Source organism: Corvus cornix, chromosome 2, assembly GCF_000738735.6.
Source record: "Corvus cornix cornix isolate S_Up_H32 chromosome 2, ASM73873v5, whole genome shotgun sequence".
In the NCBI taxonomy this organism is placed as follows: domain Eukaryota; kingdom Metazoa; phylum Chordata; class Aves; order Passeriformes; family Corvidae; genus Corvus; species Corvus cornix.
Genome location: NC_046333.1, coordinates 16,513,646 through 16,525,665, shown reverse-complemented (window position 1 = coordinate 16,525,665; position 12,020 = coordinate 16,513,646). Strand labels below are relative to the sequence as shown.

The following is a 12,020-nucleotide window of genomic DNA, read 5'->3' as shown; positions in this document are numbered from 1 at the left end:
TTGATGCATAGTACCTTTTAGTGCTGTTTGAAGACTGAAACTCATGAACATGTGGGAGAAGCTTTGCCATTTTTCTGCATCTCAAAGATAATAGTTAACTTCCCGTCTTAATATCAACATTTGTGAAGTATCAGCTAAACACCTTCAGAGGCTGAAGTATTTTATTTAACTAGAATGACTGATATAGAGGAGATGCTGTCAAGATGAGTTCTATCCATTTCCTTCAAACATTCCCCATCTTGATTTAGACTCATGATCTTTAAGGAAGTAGCAAGCTTCTAAGTAGTCTGGTTTGTAAGCTGACAAGTGTGGTCTGGAAAGGTAGCTGGTTAGGTGCGCTGAGACTGGCCAGAGTCAAGGGCTAGTAGTCAATGGTTTGCTGGCCGGTAGCAAGTGGGGTCAGCACTGGGGTTTATACTGTTTAACTTTTTCATCTGTGACCTGAGTGATGACATAAAAACCCACCTGTGGATGTTCTGAAGATGCTTTTAATTGAGGGCACTGATTGTCATGATCAGTCGCAGACCTTCAATGCAAGGGAACTGGAAACATGAGGACTAGGCCAGCAAAACTCTCAGAAACCCAGCAAGGTACAAGGTCCTGCACCTGGGCTGTAATAACCATTTGTACAGTTTGAGACATGACAGGCTGAGCAGCAGCCCTGCTGAAAAGGAGATCCTGCTGGATACCACAGTGAATAAGAACCATGAGTGAAAGATCATCTCAGTAGAGGAAATCGGCCTCTGTTGGGAGGAGTATGGCAAACAAACGAAGAGAGTTACTGTTCCTTTCTCTTGGCACTGGTGGGCCCACTCCTGGAATACTGCACTCCATTCTAGGTGTGGAGATACTGGAGAGTGTCCAGCAGAGAGCTGGTGGAATGGCCAGAGGTGTGCAGTGATCAGGGGCCAGCAAGGACAGGCTGAGGGAGCTGGGCTTGTTTAGTCTGACAGAGGAGGCTGGGGAGGGATCTAATGACAGCCCAAAAATGCCTGAAGGGCAGATGCAAAGCTGGTGGAGACAAATTCTTCCATGGTGGTGTTAGGTCACTAATGTGGAAGGGGCAACTGATACATGTTACAGCTTTGTAGTTTCAGACAGGACATTAGGAAAACATTTTCTACTTCAGATGGTGGTGTAGCGCTGGAACAGATGACCCAGAGAGATTCCAGATTCCCTTTCTTTGAAGGTTTTCCAAACTTTGCCAGGCAAAATCATGACTGACCTGATATGATGTTGGTGACCATCCTGCTTTGGGCAGGAGCCAGAGTGTGGACCCTCACACCTCTCTTCCAAACAGCATTTTTGTGATGCTGGGATCTAAAGCTCACTGAAATCAACAGTGCTGAAGTTCTTTCCATTAAGTGTTGTACTGAGCTAATTCTTTATTAGCTGACATCCTGCATTACCTGAGAGTCAAACAAGATTTTAGGGTGTATATACTTATGAAACACACCTGGAATTCTATATGAAAAAATAGCCAAAAGTCACTTCTCCCTCAGTTGAACCGTTCCTCTGAGACTGATCTCTAGTAATATTCCCTGGTCTCTTTCCAGATTCAGGGAATGTCAGAGAAGGATAGGAACAGGTTGTAGAAGCATTTCTAAGGGATATATTTACAGCAGTTTATTTCCTCATTAAGGCATTGGCTCTGCTTTTTCCTGCACCCTTTGCCTCATTTTATGACACAGATTATATTCAAATACTAATGGCATACCCACTGTGGCTTACTGCCCACAAAATTGCCCACAGGGCTGTTAAACAGGTTGTGGTGTGAATGATGGAGGTAATAACCATTGAAAATTAATATGGACAGAATTTATTTCAAATTAATATTCATTGTCTTGATTTGTATTTGTTTTGACATGACATTTCTGCTCAGTAGAATGAAATTCAGCTGTAAGTGGAATGTATTTTGTGTCATCAAAATCCACACTCCTGGTAGCCAGGATTCTTGATAAGTGCTTCTTGAGCCAGTCAAGGCTGAAGTTGTGTTTAACACTTCGGGTTATCCACAGTCAAATAAGAATAGCGTTAGTCATTCCCAATGCAACCATGATATTGAGACCCTCTTTTCTAACCTTTAGGTGTGCCAAAATAAAGAAGTATGACCTTTCTTTCAGGGACGCATAGAGCTATCTCATAAGTTTCCATCAACTCTGACATTTCTTTTTAAAACTTCCCTTAAGCTAAATAAAGCTTCTTCATTTGCTATTGACATGACTTTATGTGCTTCTGTTTAAAGATTCAGAAAATGTGGTGATGATACTGTAGCAGGTAAACAAATACTGTAGCTTGTCAAAGCATTTCTCTAATACTGCTAAAATTTTGCATCTGATAGCTTATTTCCTTTTTCTGCATGAAGTCAAAGCTTATGAAACCATGAAGGCTGTCAGGTGAGAGCTCTGTTGCACAGATTTACACAATGTGTGAACTCTGTTCAACACAAGTCACATGCAGGTGAAACCTGAATTATACCTGCTTAAATTTTCATCAGAAAGCCTGCCCACAGCACAATCAACCACTTTGATTGAGATGCTTTTCCTGTTTGCTGCAGAGAGGTGGTAGGGGGAGGGCCACAGCATGAGAGGCTGTGTGCTTTTCCCTCTGTCAACAGTCAGCCTCACTGCAGCAGCCACCTTTGTGCAACTGCTTCTGTTCAACTACAGAAGCTTTTTTTGGATTCTCTAAGTTAAGCACTGCTGAGCTATAGCAATGCAAATTTCCACACCTGCAGAGAAAAAAAGAGATATTTTTAACTGATTGCATGGTATTTATAGTGGAGAATTTGATAACAGGAAACATGCTTGAAGCAGTGATAAAACAAAAGATGTTTAGTTCAGCAGGAGGGATGTCAGTCAGGAGTACATTAGCTACTGTTGAACATGCCTCACAACTTGGGATGAATAGGATAACCTTCTTTGTTCTTTCTTTGCTATGATTCAATGATATCTCTGTAACAGGGAAGTGATGGCAGTGTGATTAGGCCTGGTTTCTTGCATTTGCATATTCCATGAGTTGCAGCCAGTTCTCTTGGTACGAAGACCACTAAGATTTTGACTTTAGGGTACCAAATAGAGGCTGAAGATAACAGAGAAAAATCTTCTGTGGAAGCAGGACAGGAACTTTCTCCCACAGTCCTTGATTGGGAGTTGGGTGCCTCTGAGTAGTGTAGCACAAAATCCTACCCCTTTAAAACAATGGAAACTGTGAAAGTAAGAGAGCAACATGGACAGCAAAAATCAGCAAAGAGGCAAGAAAGCAAAGACAAGACAGTCTTCAATAGAGGCAACAGGGATGTAAATTTGGAAATAAACCAAACCCTCCAGTAGTAGTAAGAGTCCAAGGCAGCCCCAGGAGCCACAGTCACTTCCTGTCCAATGTGTGCTTTTCCAACTCCATATGTGACTGGAGAAGTCTTCTGGAAGAGAGATGGCATAAAGGAACAGTCCCAATCTATACAGCAGTCACAGAGGTGACAGTAGGCACTGGCATTTGGTACATGTACCTAAAATTCTCAGCACCTGGGGATCCATAGTCTTCTTGGATCACAAACTTCATTGATATGAATAGAGAGGCATGATACTGATAGAGCTGCTCTGTAAAAGGAGAGCTGGGTGATACTGAGATTTTGGGGATTCTTACTGTGGCATTCAGCAAAAGCTGGAATGAATTTGTGTGCTCTATCTGCGTCTGTGTTAATATGAATAGGTCCGTTAGTAGAATAAAAAGCCATAGTATCATCCAATTAATAGAGGTGTTCCTCTCAGTAAGTATCTGTGCAGTAAGAGATCATACGTGGCAAGTGAAAGAATTCAAATAAATTAATGTACTTAACACAGAGTATAAAATTATAAGCAGTGTAATTGCAAGCCAAATTTTCAGTAAAATCCTGCAAATTCTAGTTCTCTTAACCCTATTGAGAAGCGAGTTTTCTTCCAAGCAGCTGCATCCACAATGCTATTTCACTCAGGCTAGATCTTCCTTCACCTTCTCTTTTGTATCACCTGTACGTACAGACATAGAAGAGTCCAGTTTTCAGGCCTTCCTGTAGCATTTGAGATCATGTAAGAACTATATGACTGAGCAACAGCAGGAAGCACTGGACTTGTAAATCAAAGCTTTTGCTGAAGGATATTATGTCAAGGAAAGCTGGGGATTATCTGTATATGTGGAGTTTGCTGTGACAAGCCTTATCTTCAGGATATAAGTACCAAGAAACAACCCTTTTCAAGTGAATGTAAATTGCTGAGATTACTTAATAAGAAATATACCAAATATCTTGTGTCTTTTCAGGAAGAACTAGAGGCAAAGGCTAAAGCTGACAAGATTAAACTTGCATTGGAGAAACTGAAGGAAGCCAAAGTTAAAAAGGTGAGCCTTAACATAGTAAATGCTACCATAAGAGCTACCACCTAAGTATCTGTTAACATTCTTCATAATAATGAAGTTCTTACATAAATGACTAGGCTTTTCCATATTTTATCTGTAAAGATATTCTGTGGAGCTCTCATTATCCACCTCGAGAGAACTCTCTGGGAGAATGCTACCTCCAAGGGGCTTATGTTTTAGAGGACTTGGAAAGTGCTGTCTCTTTCTCTTTTTTTCACTGTTGGGGCAAAGCTCACTGTTCTGGTAAGTTGCTTTAGAGAAAGTGGAGTGTACATGAAAACGTTGCTTACTTATGCTGTGCTGATTCCAGGAGTATTAAACTTTTCTTTTACAGTGGATGTGGATTTAGCAAATCCCTATTAAATTAATGAGGGTCTTCTTGCTAAATCTTTTCACAGCAGTGTAGTAATGTACAAGGATAATAGAAATTATTTTAGGCCAACAAATTAGAAAGCTTCCAGCCAGTGTCTGCACGGTGCTGCAGTGTGCCTTGTAATTATGCCCACTCATCCTAAACTAGTGTTGCAGCTGAACTTAACAGAAGCTGCAGGTGTTCAGTAACTCTGAATAATGGATGTGAACTAAAAACAGTCATGACCTTTCAGTCTTGCTCAAAGGAAGTGGGAAGTGCTGGAGCTTGCAGAACTTCCAGGAGGAATGGAAGCTTCCAGTAAGTTTGAGAATGTCCAGACTTGAGATGGTTCCCACAGAACACTTTATGTTCATGTACATATGCTACTTCTGAGAGAATGTCTTGAGAGGATTTCACCAATGCTGACTTTGTAAAGCTCTATAACTAAAGTTATGACTGCTCATTGGTCACCCTCTTTTCCTTGTAGTGTTAGTAATTCTCCTTTGGGAGACTTTTTTTTTCCCCAACTTTTTTTCCCACCCTGAATATTTGGAAACAAACAGCAGAAGTAAGGTTCAATCTTGTGACTGTATTGCTATAATGAAATTACTATGTCATTCTTGAATTCGAAATTGACAAAATATTGTCAAGAAAACTGGTTTTCTCTCCTTTACCAAAAGTGGAGGGCAGAGGGCAGGGATGATGGTGAAAAGCAAGCTCACAGCCCTGGACTTCAGGAGAGCAGACTTTGGCTTCTTCAAAGATCTGCTTGGAAGAGTCCCATGGGATAAGGCCCTGGTGAGAAGAAGGGACCAAGAAAGCTGGTTAATATTTAAAGATCACCACCTTCAAACACAAGAGAGTTCCATCCCAAAGGAAGATGATCAGGAAGTGTCATGAAGATGATCAGGAGTATCTCTCCTGTGAGGAAAGGCTGAGATACCCTAGGGAAGAGACGGCTCTGTCTGGTGCTTGTCTATCTCTAGAAAAACCTCAAGAGAGGGTGCAAAGAGAATGGAGCCGGGCTCTCTTCAGTGCTGCCCAGTGATGGGACCAGAGGCAATGGGCACAAATTGAAACACAGGAGGCTCTGAACACCAGAAAACACTTCTTCACTGTGAGGGTGGCTGAGCATGGCACAGGTTTCCCAGGCGGGTTATGGAGTGTTCCTCCTCGGAGATAATAACAAACCATCTGGACAGGGTCCTGGCCAACAGGCTCTAGGTGGCCCTGCTTGCCCAGGCGACTGGGCTGGACCTCCAGAGGTGCCTTCAAATCTCAACTGTTTTGTGATTCTGTGAAGGTGGAAGCTGCATGCATGTTTCTGAGCAGTCAGTTAAAACCAGACAAAAATCCCCTTTTGCCTTAGACATGTTATATTATGCATGTACAACATTTCTTTTTCTCTGTAATCTGCACTATGGCTCGGCTTATTTTACAGAAGATTCTTCTTACAAGGATTGGAATCAAAACAAGTTCATGTTACATAAGTTTTGTTACATTTGTTTCTGCTTTTCAGAGATAGTGTAAATTTTCTCTTGGGGATCATAACTCTGCTTCTACCTGACCTTTTACACAGATTGTCTCTACAGAACCAAAGCTTCTTATGCACACATTTTTAAATAAAGAGCTATTTAAACAAGACTATATGGAAAAGTTCTCCCAACTCACCAGCAATGTACAGACTTTGTAGAGAATTATTCTACTGTTTTCCGTACTAATGGAGCATTTTAAGTACTTTCATATAATGTATTTCCAGTTCTATAATATTTTATGTACTTCAGCATTTTCTTGCATTGTTCCTCTCTGAAGAAAGTTCACTCTGTTTCTTGTTTAACAAATACTTTGCCATATAAAGAAGTAATGAGTGTCTTAGGTTAATTTGGTCAATGTAAGTAACTCATAAGGGGAAGAGGAGGGGCAGTCACTGATCTTTTCTCTGTGGTGGCCAGTGACAGAACCCTAGGGAATGGCCTGGAACAGGTCCCCTGGGGAAGTCGTCACAGCACCAAGCCTAACAGAGTTCAAGAAACATTTGGACAATGCTCTTGGGCACATGGTGTGACTCTTGGGGTTTTCCTGTGCAGGGCCAGGAGTTGGACTCGATGATCCTGATGGGTCCCTTCCAGCTCAGCATATTCTGTGAACTCATTTGTTTTCTTACTGATGACTGTTGGACTATGGCCATCTTAGTACAATCCAATTTCAGGTTATTCTGTTGGCATGGCAAGATTCTTCCGTTCTTTTTCTATTTAAAACTAAATTTTCCACATTTGTAGCTTGCATTAAGGACACTCTGTCCTTTTGTACTTGGTTTCCCTATCAAGCATTTTCCTTAATTGCACATGTAGTAGATTTAGAGAAGAGATTAACTTCTGCTTTTGCTCCATAGCAATTTCACCTCTCCTGAAGTCATGCATAGGACAAGGTTCAATTTTATTTTTAGAGAAAAGGTCTTTTGTTTTGGTGGCATTATAATGTGAAAACTTCTCTGCTTTTTTATCCTCTCAGCTTGCTGTGGGACAGGATGCCTTTGAATCAGTAATAACCTTCAGCCTTAAGCTTTCTTGTCTGTGTTAGCAGATTCAGACTAGTCTTCTTCGTGCTTCTGAAATTAACTGACTCTCCTGTGACTTTGTTCTCAGCTTGTTATCAAGGTGCACATGTATGATAACAGCACAAAGTCTCTAATGGTGGATGAGCGTCAGGTGGCACGGGATGTTTTGGACAATCTCTTTGAGAAAACCCATTGTGACTGCAACGTCGACTGGTGTCTGTATGAGATGTACCCAGAACTGCAGATTGGTAAGTGGTGTAGTGACACAGCAGATAGCAAATAGATATAGTGCTGGTAATCTTGAAAGATCAGGTAAATGTTGGTAATCTTGAAAAGATAATAACTTTTCTCCTGCCCATGTGTCCCCTGGCACTGGAACATCATAGACTCTAAGCTGAGGGATGCTGCAGGAATATATTTGGTCTGTTCTTGCTGTAGAAATGAGTCCATTCAGCTGTGCTGTGACCTGCAGAAGGCTCCTTGCTTGTCACCATTTCCATTATTTTACACAAAATGAAGGGGCCATGTGAATTTCAAGGTGATGACAAATCCAAATAACAATACTCAAATCTACTTTTCGAAGAGAGGATGCAGTGCTGGAGTGCTGTCTGCAGGCATATATTACATACTGGCCAAACAAATGTCATTAAACAAGACTCTGTGAGAAGTGTTTCAGTCACTTCTAATGCTTTTCACTTGTGGTAATCATTTTCTTAAGTGTAGCTGTGTGCAGGATATTCTGTGATGGGGCTGCAGCTCTGCTCTGGTAAGTTATGACTTATGGAGTAATTAACCTGGCCTCCAGGTCCGAGGAAACAGCTGTGCAAAACTTATAAGTTGTTCTGTGCAACATAATGAGTCTTGTTTGAAAAAGGCATCAAGGTTTCTTTCATTAAGAACAGAGTATTCTCTAATTGTAAATTATTTCAGAATATTTTTATTTTCCAGACTGAAAAGGTATTGACATCAAAAGGAAAAGGAAAATTGCTACAGCTTTCTTTCAGACTCACATTTGACCTAGAGAAATGGGAAATCGTTAAACAGCCTTTAACAAACACAGTTTACAGTCTCCCAGCAGAGATGAGAAAATTTACAAATAAAGTCAAATATCAATATTGCACTTTAAAAGAACTCCAAGTGTAGTCATTCTGCTAAACTAAATGAAAGAAATTTAAAAAAACTGGAAAAAATCCTGTTGGGTCATGAGCAAGGAGATGCTCATCTGCTTGTAAGAGTGGCACAGAAATTTACTGCCAATCTGTTCTTGCTACTTGATTAAGATAATGATGCTGCATTCTTTTGTACCTGCTTATCTTAACTAAGGAAAGACTGGAAATGTCATTTGACCCTAGAAATCTCACAAAAGTCACTGAATAATTTTGGAGTGTTTTCCAGTCTTAGAAAGTTGCTCCCTTTTGTCCAGTATGACTTGGATGAATGTGTCTGAGAATTAGGATGACAGCACATAAAGAGATTGTTTTCTGAATCTCCATAGTCATGAAAAATAATGTACTTGTGTGTCTTCATAATCTGGATAGACATTTGAATTTCCCATCATGCAATTAAAACTGAAGGTATCAGGGAGATTGTTTGCTACAAACATTGGGGTTAATGCTAAGAATTTTTTTGTAGAAATTACTTGTGCTGCATTAGTCCCAGCTAATACTAGGTGCTTTTGGTTAGTGTTAGGGTATTAGTATAGGAAGGAATTACTCTCATAATGAATAAAAATTATTTTAAAAGCCAGGACTGAAGAAAAGTACCAAAGGAAATAAACCTGTATGATCAAGAAAAAAGGAAAAGTCTATTAACTCCTGATGTAGTGATCTATTACCAGGTCCAGATCTGCTGAGAATGGAGCCTTTTTGTTTGCAGAAGGCAGTTTCAATATGAGTGGAATGGTGCATGTTCTTTCTTCTGCTTCCAATGCACAGCAACATGTAGTTAATTTTGTTCAAAACCAGAAGAATGTGAGCTATTCTTTATTCTTGTCAGTATACTTCTTGGCTGTTCTAGATAGCTTTATTACTGTGAGCACAAAGACAGAACTTTTCTGCACTTCATCTTTCTGCCTGCTTTCAACATCAGAATTAAAGAGAATAAAATTACTTTTACTTTAAGAAGCAAATCTGAGCAGCAAACATTTCTTGCTGAACGGAAGGTCCAAGCTACTTTTTTGTCACAAGATTCTTGACAGGTTGTCTTACATATAATGTTATTTTGAAAGACTATCATTGCAAATAAAATAAACTACAATTTTAGATTAATTACATGTTAAATATCACTGATAATTGCAGTAGTGAGATGGTGATGTAACACTGGGCTGTACCTACCAGCATGTATTTTGCAGTAAAGACTATTGTCTTAAAAAAAGGCATCCAGATTTAACTTGTTTTCGGAAAAATAATTATTAAAAAGACCCTCCTGGGGATAATAAAATCACACCTTTCATACAAGAAAATCCTGGTGCAGCAAATGAGCAAACAAAAATATATGTGGCAAAAATTAGTGTTACTATCTGAGAATTATTTGATGGCTATCTTGAGCTATAAGGTACTGTTCACCCTTCAAACCATTAACTGGGTTTTATACTGTGCTTTCTATTTCCAGTGCATTGCAGAAGTACCAGTTGCTAAATGAAGGATGTTTTGTTGGTGGTGTTAAAAGTTACCATGTACATGTGAACTGGTCCTGAAGCTAATCGCATTCTGTGAATTTAGTTAATTCACAAAATATAGGTTGGATGGGATGTACTAAAACCTTGTCAAAAGTAACAAGTGTTGAAGAAAGCCTACAAAGTGTATGCTCTGTTACCTCCTCTGATGCTCGGCCAATCTAGGCCGTTGGAAGATGTGATCATCACAGACCACTGAAATGGGAGTACAGCTGTTCCCAGGAAACTGCCAAAATTGTACTGAAAATTGGAGCTGGGTGAATTCCCTATCCCAGTACTGAATTTGTAGAAAAGTGCAGGTTCGGACCCTCCAGAATGATCTGTCAAGTTATGCTGAATTCCTTTTCCTTTGAAGGAGGTTTTATGTTACTGTTCAGCTACTTTATATAGGTGAAACTAAAGAGGAAGAGATCGGAGTTACCTAATCTCACCATACTCTGTGGCTTTCCTGGGTGGAGGACTGGGCAGACCAGGAAGGGACAGAGCTGACATTAGGTCTCTCACATCCCTGGTAAGGTTTCTAACTACAGAGATGCTGGTTGAACCAGTATATCTTCACATCAATTCTCAGTCTGTCTTCATATTTTCTCTGTTTTACTATTTGTGCTTTTAAATACAATTGCTTGTATTTATTTTATTTTCAGTGCACAGAATTCTTCCTGCTGACAAAAAGCAAATTTTCACTGTAAAAGAAGTAAAGCAAAAAGACAAGGAAATACATTTTTACTTTTTTTTTTCATTTCATTAGCCAAAGTGAATATATATCCTTTCTACCTCCCCCCATCTGCAATACTGCAAACATTAAAAAACCCAAAATCAATCAAAAGCTGAAAGTCATGAAAAACATGGGTGTAACCATCTACTCCTGGTGGGTCACTGTTTCCATCCCTTGCAGTCTTCAAGCAGCAGAGATGCAGGAGGAATCCAGGAGCATGGCATAGCTACATAAGGCATCTTCTGTAGCTGCTTTGCCCTTTCATGTGACACGATTTCATGTGGGTTTTGCTCCCATCTGTGCAGTGGAAAAGACTGCTGGACTGTCCAGCCCTGAGTGAACATCAGATAATGATTGCATTCTTACACAGGAATTTCTGCAGGCTCAGGAGAGGGGAGGAACAGGTTCAATGTCTTATATTATCTTCTCTGTCTCTCCAGAAAGGTTTTTTGAAGACCATGAAAATGTTGTTGAAGTGTTATCAGACTGGACTCGAGACACTGAGAATAAGATTCTGTTTTTGGAAAAAAGTCAAAAATATGCTTTATTTAAAAATCCCCAGGTAAGCTAACAAGGTATTTGGATAAGAGTCTAAACTTAGGTCATTTAGTCTGCATGCTGCCTATTGCATTAATAATTTGCTTTCAGCTCTCTCAGTTCAGAGTTAGAGAAAGCAAAACTTGTATTTTCAACAAAAAATCCACCAGGATGTTGAATGCAAGGATGTAAAAATTGCAGTTTTGTATTTTTTTGCTGATACTATTTTAGAGTCCTGTCTGTGGAGGCAAAAACTGAAGCATGTAGTTCACCTCTAGTACAAGCTACTGCTTGGGCACAGCTCTTAGAACTGGGTGAGATGGCACAGCTATGAAAACCTGGCCTTTGTTATTACTACAGCTTCTCCACTACTCCTGCTGATGAATATCAACATTTTCTTGAAGGTCCAGTTTTTGCCAGTTGTACATGAAACTTCATAAAGCGTATACTGAGTACTGCAGAGGATTTACTGGATTTTGTTTATACTAAGGAGAATTGGATGAATGGTAACTTTTGCACATTAGCTTTGTAGAGGAGGGTCTGCACACTGAATTGCATCAAATTATTTAGATAGGTGTATACACAAATGGTTTTATTTCTTGTGCTATGTGGTTGAACCTGTATGTACAAGCATCCTAGAACATACAGTTGCTGGATTCTGGGGCACAAGATCTTTTCCCCATGTCAGCTGACTGTTAACTCCCTGAGCATCTGGTTTGTTCCTAAGAGCCGCAAGAGAAAAATGAGCAATTCAGCATTGCCGAAAAAAATGAGGCAAATACGTAATTTGGCA

General features: G+C 39.9%; 1 protein-coding gene across 2 annotated transcripts in view; it reads left to right on the top strand.

The window, feature by feature from the left end:
* The window catches only part of LOC104689238 (amyloid beta precursor protein binding family B member 1 interacting protein), a 64,809-nt gene that overhangs the window by 20,533 nt on the left and 32,256 nt on the right, over window positions 1-12,020 (top strand). For both annotated transcript variants that reach the window (XM_039572144.1, XM_010399298.3), the window contains exons 5-7: window positions 4,297-4,374; window positions 7,390-7,549; window positions 11,131-11,252. In XM_039572144.1, the coding sequence (XP_039428078.1) occupies window positions 4,297-4,374; window positions 7,390-7,549; window positions 11,131-11,252 (360 nt within the window). The remainder of the gene's footprint in view (window positions 1-4,296; window positions 4,375-7,389; window positions 7,550-11,130; window positions 11,253-12,020) is intronic.